The sequence below is a fragment of the Terrapene carolina genome, unplaced genomic scaffold (genome assembly GCF_002925995.2).
Source record: "Terrapene carolina triunguis isolate 2854851 unplaced genomic scaffold, T_m_triunguis-2.0 Scaffold406, whole genome shotgun sequence".
In the NCBI taxonomy this organism is placed as follows: domain Eukaryota; kingdom Metazoa; phylum Chordata; order Testudines; family Emydidae; genus Terrapene; species Terrapene triunguis.
Window position 1 is genome coordinate 1,476,909 of NW_020664757.1, and position 15,693 is coordinate 1,492,601.

At 39.2% G+C, this 15,693-nt stretch overlaps 1 protein-coding gene across 5 annotated transcripts in view; it reads left to right on the forward strand.

Annotated features, from left to right (window-relative positions):
- Nucleotides 1-15,693, forward strand: part of CDC42BPA (CDC42 binding protein kinase alpha) — a 329,580-nt gene that overhangs the window by 258,112 nt on the left and 55,775 nt on the right. For 4 of the 5 annotated variants that reach the window (XM_026658201.1, XM_026658197.1, XM_029912987.1 and 1 more), the window contains 5 exons: nt 1,008-1,113; nt 1,749-1,897; nt 4,050-4,141; nt 7,746-7,822; nt 14,512-14,550. In XM_026658201.1, coding sequence (XP_026513986.1) covers nt 1,008-1,113; nt 1,749-1,897; nt 4,050-4,141; nt 7,746-7,822; nt 14,512-14,550 — 463 coding nt within the window. The remainder of the gene's footprint in view (nt 1-1,007; nt 1,114-1,748; nt 1,898-4,049; nt 4,142-7,745; nt 7,823-14,511; nt 14,551-15,693) is intronic. The other variant, XM_029912986.1, reaches the window with a different exon arrangement.

The window sequence follows — 15,693 nt, forward strand, 5'->3', positions numbered from 1 at the left end:
TGAGTACCCAAAGGACTTATCTTCGATGGGATGGTTGAGAGAGATTTCACAGAAATGAAATTGCCAGGTAACAGATTTACCATTCTAGATCACGGTCTCTCTCCAGGTCCAAAATACTTGGGATGTAATAAACAGTAATATGAGGCGAAACGGAGAGATAAGTAGGATAGAGGAACAAGATTTCCTCCTTCCCTAAAAATTACTGTCATTACAGAATTTAGGGACCACTGCTTGGGAGATGTTCCTGCCAAAATATATTTGTATGTTCAAAGTCAGTGGCCCTTTCCATCCGGGTTACCAGTTGGGGTGTGACAAACTAGCTTTGATCCCTTCTGGGACCTGCTTATCTACAACATGGGTAGGCTTTGATGATACAGAATTTGATTCACCTGGCTGTGGAGAGTGGAGTCTGAAATACAACCTTGTCTTTTGGAAGATGCAGTGAAGCTCTTATCGTCAAAGAGCAGGAAATTTGGAGACTCTTGTTGACATGATCAGAACCAGAAGGCATGTCTTTATGGAAGACAAATTCAGGGAATAAGATGCTCTCATCTCACTTAGGCTGTTTAATAAACTACTGCAAGAAACAGTTATTAAATAGGAACTGGGGGAAGAGTCTAATGTCACTAATGCAGTCAGTTATGATAACATCTTAGAAGGATTAGAAAGACAATTTTTAATCCTGATGTTGCTTGGATGCTCTAACTGTTAATTTGTGGTAGCATATTTAATTTTTAACTTGCTATCTAAAAATAAACTGCTACATTTCATTGTTACAATCTATATTTTGGTCAGATGATGCTGGTCATGACAGATATTTATTATTTGCTTTCTTAAGTTTTGATATTTGGTTTCTTTATCTTCATTTTGTCTTTGTAGCACATACTGTATAATTTAACTGTGCAAAGTAGCAAAAGGTTTAGCCTTTACAATTAGTGAGGTTGCCTTGTTTATTTTAAATTAATAGTTCCTTCATTTAATTTTTTAATTTTTTTTTTTGTGCTTAGGGTGAGTGATGAAAAGGATGCTCGAGGGTATCTACAAGCCTTGGCCTCTAAAATGACAGAAGAACTAGAGGCTCTGCGGAACTCCAGTTTGGGTGCAAGAGCAACAGTAAGGATCACACTTAACATACCAAAAAACATTTTGTAAAAAAAAAAAAAAATTTATGACTTTTTGCATTCAGTATTAATTTATCTAAATTTATCTCATGACATCTTGCAAGTTTAGGGACTTTTCTTTCCTATTAAGTGACCACCACAATTTAATTGTTGTCAATTAATAGAATGGCACCTCTTCTATAATGGGATTTTATGTGTAATTTTGTTTAGATGGTTACAGACAATCTTGTATTAATGTATTGAAAAGATGTTTGCATAAAACTGCAGAGGTGAAAAAGATCCGCACTGTCACATCATGGAAAGTATTCTCTTTGAAGGAGCCATTTCCTTCTGTGAGTCTTATCATAGTTGCCATTCAAATCCATGCATGTAAATGACTATGGTTCACAAAGTTGTGAGAGTATGAAAGCATGGGGCAGTCATCTTCCTCTTTTAGAACTTGAGAAAAAAGAGATGATGTATTCGGGGACTTTCCAAAATCCTTTTTGAACTGATGAGCTCTCACATCAAGAACATAATAGGCTGAGGACGACTACTACTACTATTACTACTACTAATAATAATTAATAAGTAATAATATTGAAATCAATTACATTCTCTCTGGGTTGTTTGTTTTGTTTTTAATAGGACATGCCCTGGAAGATGCGCCGCTTTGCTAAACTGGATATGTCAGCAAGGCTGGAACTGCAGTCAGCCCTTGATGCAGAAATCCGAGCCAAACAGGCCATTCAAGATGAGTTAAATAAAGTTAAAGCTTCCAGCATCTCTACAGAATGGTGAGACTGAATGGTTCTGATGGAACTTCACTATGATAGCTTGCCAAAGACCTTTTGGGGAGAGAACATTTAGTTATAAGTGTTAAATATCTTGTCTGTCAAAATCTGATAATGAATGGTACGTTCGTTTCTTATAGCTGTACCTAAAAACAAGACCATATTCTTTTGTATTCTGTGAGTAACTGAAAAGGTACTATGAAAAACTGGAGCTCTCTCTCTAGACTTTCAGATGGCACTTTTTCATACATCTAATTTCTCCCACAAACATTTTACAACTTTGGGGCTGAGTAACAGGCAATTGTTGTTTGTCTATCTCAAAACATATATTCCTTTCTACTCCATTGACAGGTTTATTGGATTGGATGGACAAAATCAATTTTTGCATGTTGATTTGTACAGGAATAAAGCCTGCCTATTGAGATTTAAGAATTCTTTTCTTCCCTGCTTCACTGATCCCTGCTTCACTTCAATTTCAAAATTTATTTGATTAGGGGGACTGGCCAAAGCAGAGGATTAGTAATTGGGAATAATGGGGCATTTCACTTGTAGGTCATCAGTTGTAATCCAGCCAAGGTTAGAAGTTACCAAATGCTGGTACCATAGAAGGTTTCTTGGCAGCCTGTGAAAATAAATTTGGTGGCATGAGTCCAGTTCAAACACTCACATCACAACAGCCACCACTGAAATTGGTACTGATTATTTCCTTTGTTGGTAGCCTGAGCAGAGAGGTTAAAGACAGAGCAAGCATGAGGGCTGAACAGCTTTTTTTATACCTAAAAGTGATCCCTCCAACTCAGGACTGAGCTCATTGTAAGAGAAATGTGCACTGCCACTATCCATGCTGCCCCTATTCTGTTGGAAAGTAGCGGACTTCAGTTTTCTGGGCTGTCCTACTGGAAAAAATGCCCTGTGGTGTGTTTTAAAGGTATCATACTGGTAACTTTTAGAAGCCTTTGAATTCCTTTTCTCTAAACAAGGAGATTAGACATGTGCATGAACCTGTCTGTTGAAGTCTCTGTATAAAGCATTTATACCATAATATGCCTGTCACTGTAGTACAGTATCTAGGCACCTAAACAGTAGACATAAGACATGGAAAGGACCAGTAGTGGGGAATGGAATAAAGAACTGATGTGTGAATCACAAAATGCGAGAGAAGTGATGATTTTTCTGCCTTAGCTGGATCTGATAGGGAGGTTGGAGATGAGAAGTCATGTGATTTGTGGCAAAATTTATTTTTAATGTGTGTGATGGGTATGAGTGTATACCTTCAACTCACTGTACAAGGCGTTTAGCCACTCAATTCCCAGTAACACTAATGACAGTTAAGGAGTAAAAACGTGCACATCAAGTTGAAATTGGACCTCTTCATGTTTTCGATCAACCTGTTCATAGAAGAAAAAAGTCCTTGAATGTTTAGGCAGTGCAAACGAGTGACTAGAATTGGGGAGCAGAGTTCCATGCTTGACTCTATTACTGACTCATTGTGTGTTTTGGGACTAATCAATTTTTCTGAGCCTCAGCTTACCTATCTTAAAAAGCAGCAGTATGAAACCCTTAAGATAGAGGAATAACTAGCATTTGAAAAGTGCTTAGAGCTCGTTGGATGAAAAGTATTGTAGAATTGTATAGTAATAATATTTATTTGATTGTGAATCAGAGAATTTGTAAGGAGAAAACTAAGCTGAGCATTATATTACCAAAATGTTTTTATGGTCTCCTTTGTTAATAACTGAACAGAAAAAACTTTCAATGTACAGTCTCTGAGCAGCACCAACTTAATGAATTAGCAAATGAAATGATCTGTTTTATGTTTATTTTTAAATGTGGTCTTTTCTTCTCATTCCCAGGGCATGGGTTCACACAGTTGTTCATAAATTAGAGGCATGGGTCAACCTAAAGGGTAAACAAAGCCAGTTATTCACTCTTTTTTCCAAGGTCCCATACTAAACAAGTCATAACAGAATTCTGCACTCAGCCTTTCATTTGATGACATCATGCTTTGTTTGACAACGCAACTTGGCTAGCATTGATTTTAACCAAACAGTAGTCCAAATAACATGCAAAGATGGACCAAAAAAGGGAGAATTTGCAGTGCTGGATCTCAATAATTGTATTTTTTGTTTCTTTGTTTTTCTTTCTTTTTTTAAAGTAAACTTCAAGAGTCAGAAAAGAAGAACTTGGAACTGTTGTCAGAAATTGAAAAACTGAAAAAGGAGACAGAAGACCTCAGATCAGAAAAGGGTATGGCAACTGGTGTCAAAATAAATGAGAACATACTGCACAGTAGTGGGTACATCTTATCAGTTAAGAGTGTCATCTTGCGGTATAAATGCAAGAACCATGATGCTGAGAGATTCTGACATCTAAAATGTTAATACAGCTATTGCATGGTAAAATGTACCCACAGCAATTATGTGCGAATCTGTTATATAATATTCTGGAATTTTCTTGGTGCACTTGAAGCATGAGAGTCATTTTGATTTGACTTAAATTATTTTTACTTCAACTTGTATATAGAATTGACCACCATATAACCCTTAGTAGTACAGAATATTCAATAAACATTTTTTCTTTGGTAGATAAGGGTTTTTACACTTCAGTATAGTCAGTCGGTACTCTCCATTTCTGAATTATCTGGCTACATCTACACTAAGAGAGGAAACAATAGCAGGGGCATTGATAACATTTAATGGTGGTTTTTCCTGCCGCAGATTACTGCTTACACATAGCAATGCAGCCCTGGACAGAATCGATTTACTAGGTTTTGCCTTACTGTGATTGAACCAGTGTTGCTGGGAGCAGACTCTCTTGGGTAATTTCCAAATATAAGCCGGAGCATTGAGACTCTACTCCTGGTGGAATTCTGTGCCAAAAATTCGGCAACAAAAAATTAAACATTCTGCACACAATATTTTAAAATTCTGCATATTTTATTTGTCAAAATAACACAATATAATCACACCAGTTTCAATTATTTTTGGTCATTTATTTCAAAATACCTGTCAGCAAGTATGTCTGTAACAATACAGACAACAAAAAAGATTCAGGAAATCTTTTTTGACAGATTCCTTACTTGGCATATTAATACAGAACTCTGAGTAATAATTCATTTAAACTACAATACAGAACGGTATTTCCCGCACCCCTCAGAAGCAGAGCAAAGGCCTGGGGGGAGTCGGGTAACGGAGGAGCTGAGGGAGAGGGAAGTAAATTGCTGGGAAGGAGCCTGGGTGTGAACTTGGAGGGTTGTTGGGTATGGGTGGGAAAAGTAAGGAACAGGTTTTTTGGGGGGGGAGAGGGGGCAAGAAGGGATTTTTAGGGAGCTTCCCCCATGCAGACCCTGGCTGGCCCCTAGCCTCTCCCATTCAGTCAGGCACATCTGCCCCTGTCCCCATGTGTGTCTGTGCCCTCACCCAGCCACTCCCCTGTCCCTATGTAGCTCTGCCTCCCTTCCCCCTGTGTCTCTTCACCTCCCGTGGCCCTGTACCTCCACTCCCATTCAGCCCCTGCCCCAGTCTGTCCTCCCCCACTAGCCCTTATGAGCTCTTGTCTCCTGACCTGGCCTGACAGCTGGGAAGGCAGCTCTCTCTTCCCTCCTTGGGGGGAGTTGCAACTTTGTTCTATTGCCTTACCGCCCTCTGGTGGGCAAAAGTCAGAACTGCAGCAACATTTTGGCAGAAGCTTTTTCTGCGTGAAAAATTAGAAAACTGCGGGGCTTATTAAATATGTGCACACGCAGTAGCGCAGAATTACCCCAGGAGTAATTGAGAGATGGAGTTAGGAGAATCAGCTGACCTGGTGTAGCTGTAACATTTGTGTCTTACCATCCAGGCTGAAAGAAACAATTGCAGATTGCACTGTTTCAGGCAGACACGAATTAAAGATCTTGTGTCACTTTCTTAGGTGCAGCAACTAGTTGTTAGAATGCAAAACTTTCTCAAAACTCAAAAATTTGTGGGACAACTGTTATGCTTAGATTCAAGCATTTTATAGGGTTTGCAATCTCAAGGCATTCCAAACAGTTGTCTGCTGCCACTCCTTTTCACCTAGTGTAGATAGGCCTCTGAGTGCAGCGTGACAGTTATGACAGCCCAAGAGTACTTCACAATATTCAGATTAGGTGCTGATTAGCTGGTAAGAGGAAATTATTTATAGTACTGATACTTGCTCATCTTGATGCTTCACACTGATACTCAGAATAAATATAATCTTGATATTTATGGAGATGCAAAATGGGAATTTGGGGCTAGCTTATTGCTTTTGAAAACTTGTCCTTGTTGATGCTGCTTTTCCATGTGTTTATCCTTCAATTTATAGCTTCATGAAGAGTACACAAGTACTGTGCTCCCAAAAAACAAATTATCAATCTGCTGAACAAGTCTGCCTTGCAGTATTTAGTCATAAACAAGAATTTATAATTAATAGTTTACCAAATCTGGTGTTTTCCAGTGTTACATTTTTGTGTTAATAGAGATAAGAGTTTAATTCTATTTCTGAAAAGGTTGTAAAACTTACTTTGAAAACTTCCTGGATTAAAAAAAAATGTCAGAAGTAATTAGTATCCTTTTGCCAGAAGCAAATTTATAACATTGTATGTGGACTGTTTAAATATTTAACTACTGAGAAACACTCTTTAATCCAGTTTGTTTATTATATTTTAATTTGACTGTCTCTTGTAAGTAGAAGTATGTTGATAACTAAAAGATAAACATTGCAGAGGATTCAAGTGCATTCATTTTGTGTGATAGTGGCAGATTAACTCACTGTGCCTGAATACTGTTTTCCAAAAAGGGGTAATTTAGATTAGCAGATTCATCCTGTGCACTTGATAGGTATATTCTGAAACCTGGGAGGGTGAGAAAATAACACAGGGAAAAACTGATTCTATAGAATGACAACTCCTTTGAGAAATACATTCAGTCTGGGTTATGGAGTTTTGATAGAGAAATAATGTGTATTTGATATTTTAGAAGGAAAAGTCATCCTTATAACATTTAATTTTTCATTGTGAGATAGATATTGAGTGGACAGGATGACATCCTAGTTCAGGGGTTCTCAAACTGGGGGTCGCGAGGTTATTACATGGGGGGTCACGAGCTGTCAGCCTCCACCCCAAACCCCGCTTTGCATCCAGCATTTATAATGGTGTTAAATATATAAAAAAGTGTTTTTAATTTATAAGGGAGATCGCACTCAGAGGCTTGCTATTTGAAAGGGGTCACCAGTACAAAAGACCTAGTTAGAGAAGGAACTGTAATGTAACAGATCTCTCTCTCTCTCTCTCTCTCACTCACACTCACACTCACACACACACAGCAATCAACACTGGCATATCTCCCTTGGAACCTCACCCACAAGTTTAAGCTGCCTTTTCCTGGCAGAATTTCTAGAGAAGGGCAGCAGCACAAAGGCCACCTGCACCCCATTTCTCTTCCCCCCCCCCCTCGCAGGGGTGCACCTCTCCTGGGATATAGAAATCCTACTGACACAAGGTGTGAAATGAGCCACATTACATGCATGTATGTGAATCAGTATTAACATATTGTAAAGGGACGCATACACATTAGATATCTGTGCATTACACAGCCTATATACATATGTGCAGTATATCTAATGTATCATCTTGGCATTACACACATCTGGGGAAATGAACATTTAACCATAGGCTGTATACTCTCTGCATGTGTGTTAAAAAGGTACCTTCTTTCGTACTGAGTAGCAGACCAGACGTGACAGTCCATAATACATTTTAGATGATTCACCTATAACCAGATTCAGCAAGACAAAGGGCCTCCATGAAGCAGTCATTTTTCTGTATCTTAAAAAACTTGCTGCTGTTTTCTAGGTGTAAAGCACCAAGACTCACAGAATTCTTTCTTGGCATTTTTGAATGCTCCTACCTCTGCACTGGATCAATTTGAAGTAAGTGTGCAGCCATTTGAATGTCTTTGGCAATCATGGAAATGTTTTATTCTTGCTGTCATGCAGGTTGTGTGCATACTTGCTTAGGAGTTAATACTGTCTTTTAGTCCCATTGTCCTTCTACATTTTTAACATCATTTTAGGTTACAATAATAATTTATGATAATTGTTTGATTTACTATGCCTTCTTCCTGTTCTTGAATAGTTGTAATCATGGTCCATTCTCTTTAAAGGTCATGTATGGTGAAATGTGAGAGTCTAAAAGAAAGATGAAGTTAAAATGGCCTTTCATTGTAAAAAAATACTTAGCTAACACAGATTACATATCCTCCATTCATTTTTATAGGAATTTGTAAACCAAAGGCTAAATACTGCCTTTGGATGTACTCACTACCATTGAGATAAGTGATACCATGCATGTGTCCAAGAAAATCAGAGTAAAACTAAAGTAAAACTGTTTAATTCCTTTGAAATTTTTAGATCAAAGTCCTGGTAAATAGAAAAACTGGAGGAGAAAATGTAAAATGGACACGTATATTTCACACCTTCTCTTATTTATCTAAAGTAAACAATGTAAAATTTCTGTAAAATATTAGGGCTTAAATCCTGGCTCTATTTAAGTCAATGACCAAATTCCCACTGACTTCAGTTAGGCCAGGATGCTACCCTTAAGGTCAAATCCTATTCTAGAATGTGTTCATGGCTCCCACAGATGTCAACAGAAGATGCACATGATTATCTTTAATACAGCAGAATTTGACCCCTACAATTTAAGGAAGAAAATAATTGTTACATTTTTGAAAATTTTACTCTCCTCTTTAATGCATATTCACTATTTTCTAAAGTCGTTGCATTCTGATGAATTCTCCACATCTGATGATCATATTTAATTTGCTTTTAATGCTTTATCAGATGTTGGTTTTAATACAAAAATTCTGTCAGAATTTGGAAATGCTTTTATTGAGTGAAGGATAGAAAAAGCATTAGTCTGCTTTTTTTATGGATGGATTATGGATGAATTGTCTAAGAAACCAAAAGGCAATTAACAAAGACTCCACAACTTTAACTGATGTAATTGTGACTTGGCATTAAAGTCATTTACCGTTTTTCTTTAATTGTTTTTGCAACACTGTATCATTATTTATTTTTACAGAATAGTTCTCTTCATCCATTTTTTTCTGTTTCTTTACTGTTGTGTTCGTTAAATAGGATTCCTTTTCTTCTTCTTCTTCATCCTCATTGATTGATTTTATGGATGATGTAAGTCTTTGACCTTCAAACCAGTAAATCCCTCAATAAAAGAAATTGGTTGATTGATCTGGAAAATTCGAACATAATGCAGTCAATTTAAGAATTGTATGATTTCAAGTGCATCTGAGAGCACAGAATTCTCCTGCACTAATATATCTATATCTTTGATTGATAGATAGATAGATACTATATAGATACACAGTTTGAAGAAATATATTTCTTTCTTTAATGCAGGTATTGCATTATGCTTTGCAAAATGCTTTTGTATTTTGGGAAGGTGCTGTAAGTTTTGTCAGTTTGTCAGAGGTAATCTACTAAATTGTCACCTACTCTCAGTCCTCTGACAACCGTTCTGAAATCATCTGTGGTGTTATATAATTCATTTCATTATGTTGTTGCATATTATACCCATTTTCACTAGCTGTTTTTAGTCACTTTGCTGAAGATTTTTTTTCTCTGTCCAGATGACTTCTGAAGTTTCTTTTTTTAGTTTTCTCAAATAAATAATAGATTTTGCATTTTTATTGAATGGTCTTTCTGTTAAAACTGATTGGGTAGGTAATTGTGTCAAATTTCACCATAACCAGAATGAGTATAGAAATTTGTTTTTGTTGTCATTTGGAATTTATGTTTTTAATGTAGGAAAACATTGAAATATGACACTAGTTGGTGGCAAACTTAGCTAGCAAATCATTTTAAAAGCTGTAAATTGACTGCATTATTTGTTTTCCAGACCCAAGTAGTAGGCTAGTAGATTTAAATACTTAGAAGTGTTGTGTCAAAATAGGAAGCTTTTCCCCTCTTTATAGAACTCTAAATTATAACACTGTTTGATATAAGGTTATGGTCTCAGCTGCATTAAAATGCCGTATAATTAATTGTGTTGTAAAAACACAGTTATAAAATTGAAAATGGGAGTCCATCAAGAATGTTGAAAGAAAGAGGATGTAGTGTATAATCTTATCCTGATAATATCTTTTTCACAACAAAAATTCTTAGAAATATTTCTTCTCGTGTTTATTCCTATGGTTGGAGCACATACTGTGTGAGTGTATGTTTGTGGTACCACATTAGAAGTATTAGACCGTAGTCTGTATTATCATTATACAAACCAGAAAGATTGCTTTTCTGACATCTTAGAAATATCCTTATGCCTAGAGACACCAAAGCAGTCTTTGTCATGATAACTTTTATCCTGACTGTTTATGTTTCTATGTTTGGGTTAAAGAAGCATTCTACTTGGTGGGAGAGCATTATGAAAAGGTTGCCCAGCTCAACCTGCTCTTTAATATAGACTGAGAAACATGATCTTTTAAAACACACCACTCCCTCTTCAAAACATTTTAGAAGAGTAATAAAATAAATGTTTGGGAGAGCAGTTAATATAGCCTACCTTTGTAGAGGGGACCTAGACCAATTTAGGAAGGAGAACGAAGATCTGCTGCTGGGCTTGTAAACTTAGCGCTGAAAGGCATCAATACATAAAAAATAATATTTGTTAAAGCAGAGACTGCATATTTTTCACAAATACTGCAACCAAATCAAATATATTATTTCCCCTATGCAGGTGAAAAGGTATGTTATGCATCTTTCAGAAAAAATAATCATTTACAATAGTTCCAGCATAATTCTGGCAAAGTCTTGGGTGTGTTATCCATTGGTTCACATCACAGCTGTAACATTATAAAACTCTGCATAATGCCAAGCTGTTGATCTTGTGGCATGTGCAGGGTCAACTGTCAAATGAGTACAGTTTGTATGTGTTCCACTGTTGGCTAACTTGCCTTAGAGCAGTGGTCTCCAACCTTTTTACGCACAAGATCACTTTTTGACTTTAAGATCAACCCAGGATCTACCCCGCCCCTTCCCCGAGACCCCACCCTGCTCACTACATTTCCCCCTCCCTCCGTCGCTCATTCTTCCCCACCCTCTCTCATTTTCACTGTCCTGGGGCAGGGGACTATGGTGAGGGAGTGGCTGCAGGCTCTGGGCTGGGGCTGAGGGGTTCAGAGTGTGGGATGGGGCTCTGGGCTGAGCCTGGGGCAGGGTGTTGGGGTGCAGGAGGGGATGAGGGGTGTGGGCTCTGGGAGGGAGTTTGGGTGCAGCAGGAGGCTCCGGGCTGGGACAGGAGGGTGGGGTGCAGGAGGGGGTGCGAGGTTCAGGCTCTAGCCAGGAGGCGCTTACCACAGGCGGCTCCCAGTCAGTGGCGCAGCAGACCTAAGGCAGGCTTCCTGCCTGCCCTGGCCCCACACCGCTCCCGGAAACAGCTAGCATGACTCTGCGGCCCCGGGAGGGGAGGGCAGGTGGCTCCACACACTGCTGCTGCCCCTCCCCCCCCAGTGCTGACTCCACAGCTCCCATTGGCTGGGAACTGTGGCCAACGGGAGCTGGGGTGGTGGTGCTGGGGGGGCGGGAGCAGCTGCAGCATGTGGAGCTGCCTGACCCCCTGCACCCCCAGGGGCCGCAGAGACATGCCAGACACTTCCGGGAGCGGTGTGGGGCCTGGGCAGGCAGGGAGTGTGCCTTAGCCCCACTGTGCTGCCAGACTTTTAGTGGCCGGAGATCACGATCGACTGGCAGAGGCTCCAGGATAGACCAGTTGATCACGATCTACCGGTTAGTGACCACTGCCTTAGACGATGGTCTTCTTGATTGGTCCACCAAGATTTAACCTTCTCCTAATGCTGATCTTGCAGTTCTTGGCAGGTCTCTAGATATCACTGTATATATTGTTAAAGTTGAAAGCAGTTAACATTTTAATGCTTAACATACAAAACATGAGACATTCATCATTGGGTCTTCAGGCTGAGTTCTATGGGAGGTTCTCTCATCTCAATCTACAGTAGACAAGAGAACAGTTTGGAACAGTGGTTAGGCGGGACAGAGGATGACATAGATGTCATAGAGATAGAGTACTTTCTCACTCTGCAAAGACGCATAAAGAAGTCACCATCTTTCCAAGTGAGGATAGAAGCCATCGCAGACAAATGAGATATATTTACTTAATTTCACCTGCTATTATCCTGTATACCAACTAGTTATTAGCTAGAGCTAGTCAAAAAAAAATTTAGGGGAACAGTTTTCCATCAAAAAATGCAGTTTTGTCAGAATTTAAATATTTTGCAGGAACATGCAGATTTTGACAAAATTTTCAGTGGGGAAAAAGTTGAAAAAAATTTTTTTTTACTTTCTTGTTTCATTTTGATACTGTTGCAATTTTTCATTTTAACTTTATCATTTCAACTTTTATATTAAAATATTGACATTAATGTTATATTTATATTTAATATTTCAATATTATTGTAACTAAACATCTTGATGATTCTGAATCAAAAATTTTCAGAATTTTTGTTCTGCAGGAAATTGTGGTTTTTCATTCTAATTTGGAATGGAAACAGATTTCACCATAGAATGAACATAACATTTTCCAACCATCTCTTTTATTAGCCCCTCTAGTTAATTTTTAATGCATATGATAAACTACTAATTGCTGCTGAAGTTAAACATTCCAGTTATGCCCAGATAGAACCAACCTATTGTGCTGTTGAATGTAGCAGGTACCTCTTCATATTCCATTGCCTACAGTGAGTGAATAATGAATGAGGATAGCATAGAGATTGCTGTGGGAAAGGACCACCAACAAAAGGGTCATACATTAAATAACTGTTTTGATGTTGTTAATATATATTTAGAGGGGGACATTTGAATTTGCACAAGGTAAATATGCTATTTTTCATTTAATTGATCACGATCTAATTTATCAAGTAACACCCTTAAGACATTATCTCTGAATTACAAAGATTAAACAGAAAATATAAAAATATCTATATATTATTCATAGGTAGCTTGGTCCCATGCTCTAGGCCTATTAAACAAGTTTTATCTCAGTATATCAATCAGAACTTTAAAAAGTAAAATAGGAGTCTTAAAAAATACCGCTATCACCCTAGACATGGCCTCCATCCCCCATTCAGTCATCCTGATTGACAATAATAACCTGGAAGAACAATGGCAGGATTTTGTAGCATGACTTGAAGGGAATCAAATTTAGACCCTGTCAAACCAAGGAGTGTGAGTTCCAAAACCAAAGACCTTTCACCTGCCATCACCCCCTACCCAATCAAGACTGCTAGCTAGAGTTCCTCAGGAGATTGCAGTTGCTGCAATATCGCATGGGGTGTTCTCTTGAGTAGGACCAGCAGTGGATATTGCTAATGGCCTGTATCATTTCCTCCCTATGCATGCAGTAACCCCATGCTCCCCCTAAAATGCTGGTAATAGTTTAGAGAGCAAGATACTGAGCTAAATTTTACACCCTTTGCAAGCCCACTGAAGACCATGTAATTTCATGGGTGTAAATCACTTCAGAATTTGACTCACTAAATATATGCTTTAAAATTATCTATTTACATACAAGGGCAGAGCTCTGCTTGAATCTCTGCCATCCAAATGATTGAAATGTTTATAGCAAACTATGAATGATTGTAGTTTATTCTAATTGTATCAACTAGGAAGACTATAATTTCCCTAGTTCTGTTGGAGAAAAATAAAAATAGATGTCTGCGCTCCAGCTGCCTATGACTGGAGCCTGCAGATGCTTCAGGAGGAAGAGAAACCTCTCACTGTGCTGATGATTCACTATGCCCCTCCCCATATAAAATAGCAACTTGGGTTATATTATAAGGGTAATGATTGTGATCATTTTTATATTTCATATTAAGTGGAACCTACTGTGGCCCTAGCAAGCATTTGCCCTACTTATTGGAAGAGATATTTTTTTCATTCTTAAATAATTGTAAATGAAACATGTCTGCCTCCTGAGTGACTGAAGCTGGTATTTCAGGTCCTATCCTTCTATCAATCCTTGCTTAAAATACCCTTTGGCTTCAGTTGGACTACCACACATGGAACATTGAATCTGGCCCTCATAAGCCTCCACTGTATAAACTGGATCCACAACTTTCATAGTTAATTACTTAATAGCTCTTTGCCGCATTCTGTAGTGAGAACCCTGGCTGCACCCACACATTGATAATTCCTTAGGTTTTGAAGAATTATGGTTCTTAATGGTATTTTAAACTGAACACATTGGGCCTTCAAGAGAAGAAACTATCCATCTTTTACTGATGATAAAGGTATTTATTGTGGAAGTCATGCATATGTGCTCTAATGTAGGGTACACTGTAGAGCATTATTGTCTGCTGCAAAGTTACAGGATTTGAAATAACTTTCTTTCTTATGTTTTTTCCTCGTGTTGTTCCCCCTTATGAGTAACATCCCCAAAATATGTACAAAATATTTGTCTTAGAAATATTTATTTTTAAAATATATTTGTGCATGTCTACTGTTTGTCTATTAACATAGTGACAAATTCTGAGCTAGCGTGTGTGCCCTTGTTTTAAGTTTTGTAACGCATTTTCCTCCTTTCTTTGTTGAAGCGCTCTCCTTCCTGTATTCCAGCTAACAAAGGCAGACGTGTAAGATGCTGTCTTACTCTGTGTGGCCCTTTATTTTTGCCTGTGGTGTACATGCCTTTGTTTAATGTAGACTGTCCTTTGTTGACTATTTATGGCTTGTGTATTTATCTTACTGCATGTCTTGTGCTGCTGTTTACCGCTGCTGCTGCTGCTGCTGTGCTATTTGTTGTTTTAAAGCTATGAGTTCAAAGCTTTAGGAATGTTTTGTTTGGTAATATTTCTGTGACCAGAATACCACAGTAACTGAAGATGGTGCTTTGGGTTTTATTCTTTTTTGATACAAAAGGGAAAGTCACTAAAGCTCATTGTGAAAACTGATCAGATAGCAACACAGGTGGATGAGCAGGATTCAGATGAGAGCCTCTTTGCTTCCATTGCAAGAGCTTGGGAGGTATTTTACAGGAATTTCTCATAGAAAGCAGAAGTTTGGCAGTCAGGGACATATTTTGGAACTATCATGGCCCAGAGATGTTTTCTTTTTTTAAAAAAAATAGAATTCTAAGCAGGTAATTTAAGTAAATTGTAGTAACTAGTAGAAGCAGAAACTCATATTCATGATAATATATGATGCTAAATATCTTCAACCTCGGAGGTGCATCTAAAGCAGAAGTGGGCAAACTACGGCCCGTGGGACCCTCCTGCCCAGTCCCTGAGCTCCTGCCCCAGGAGGCTCGCCCCCAGCCCCTCCCCTGCTGTTCCCCCTCCCCCACAGCCTCAGCTCACTCCGCCACCGGCGCAATGCTCTGGGCAGCGGGACTGCGAGTTCCTGGGACAGCGCTGCTGCAGAGCTGGGGCCTGACCCGGTGCTCTGTGCTGTGCGGTGGCATGGCTGGCTCCAGCCAGGCGGCGCAGCTGCCTGTCCTGGTGCTCTGGGCGGAGCGGCTGTAGTGCCACCGGTGATCCAGGCAGCACAGTAAGAGGGCAAGGGGGGTTGGATAGAGGGCAGGGGAGTTCGGGGTGGTGGTCAGGGTGCAGGGACGTGGATAGGGGTCGGGGCAATCAGAGGGCGGGGAACAGGGGGGTTGAATGGGGGCGGGAGTTCCCAGGGGGCACTCAGGAAGGAGAGGGGGGCTTGGATGGGGCGGCGGGGGGGCAGTCAGGGGCTGGGGTTCCGGGGCGGTCAGGGGACAGGGAACGGGGGGG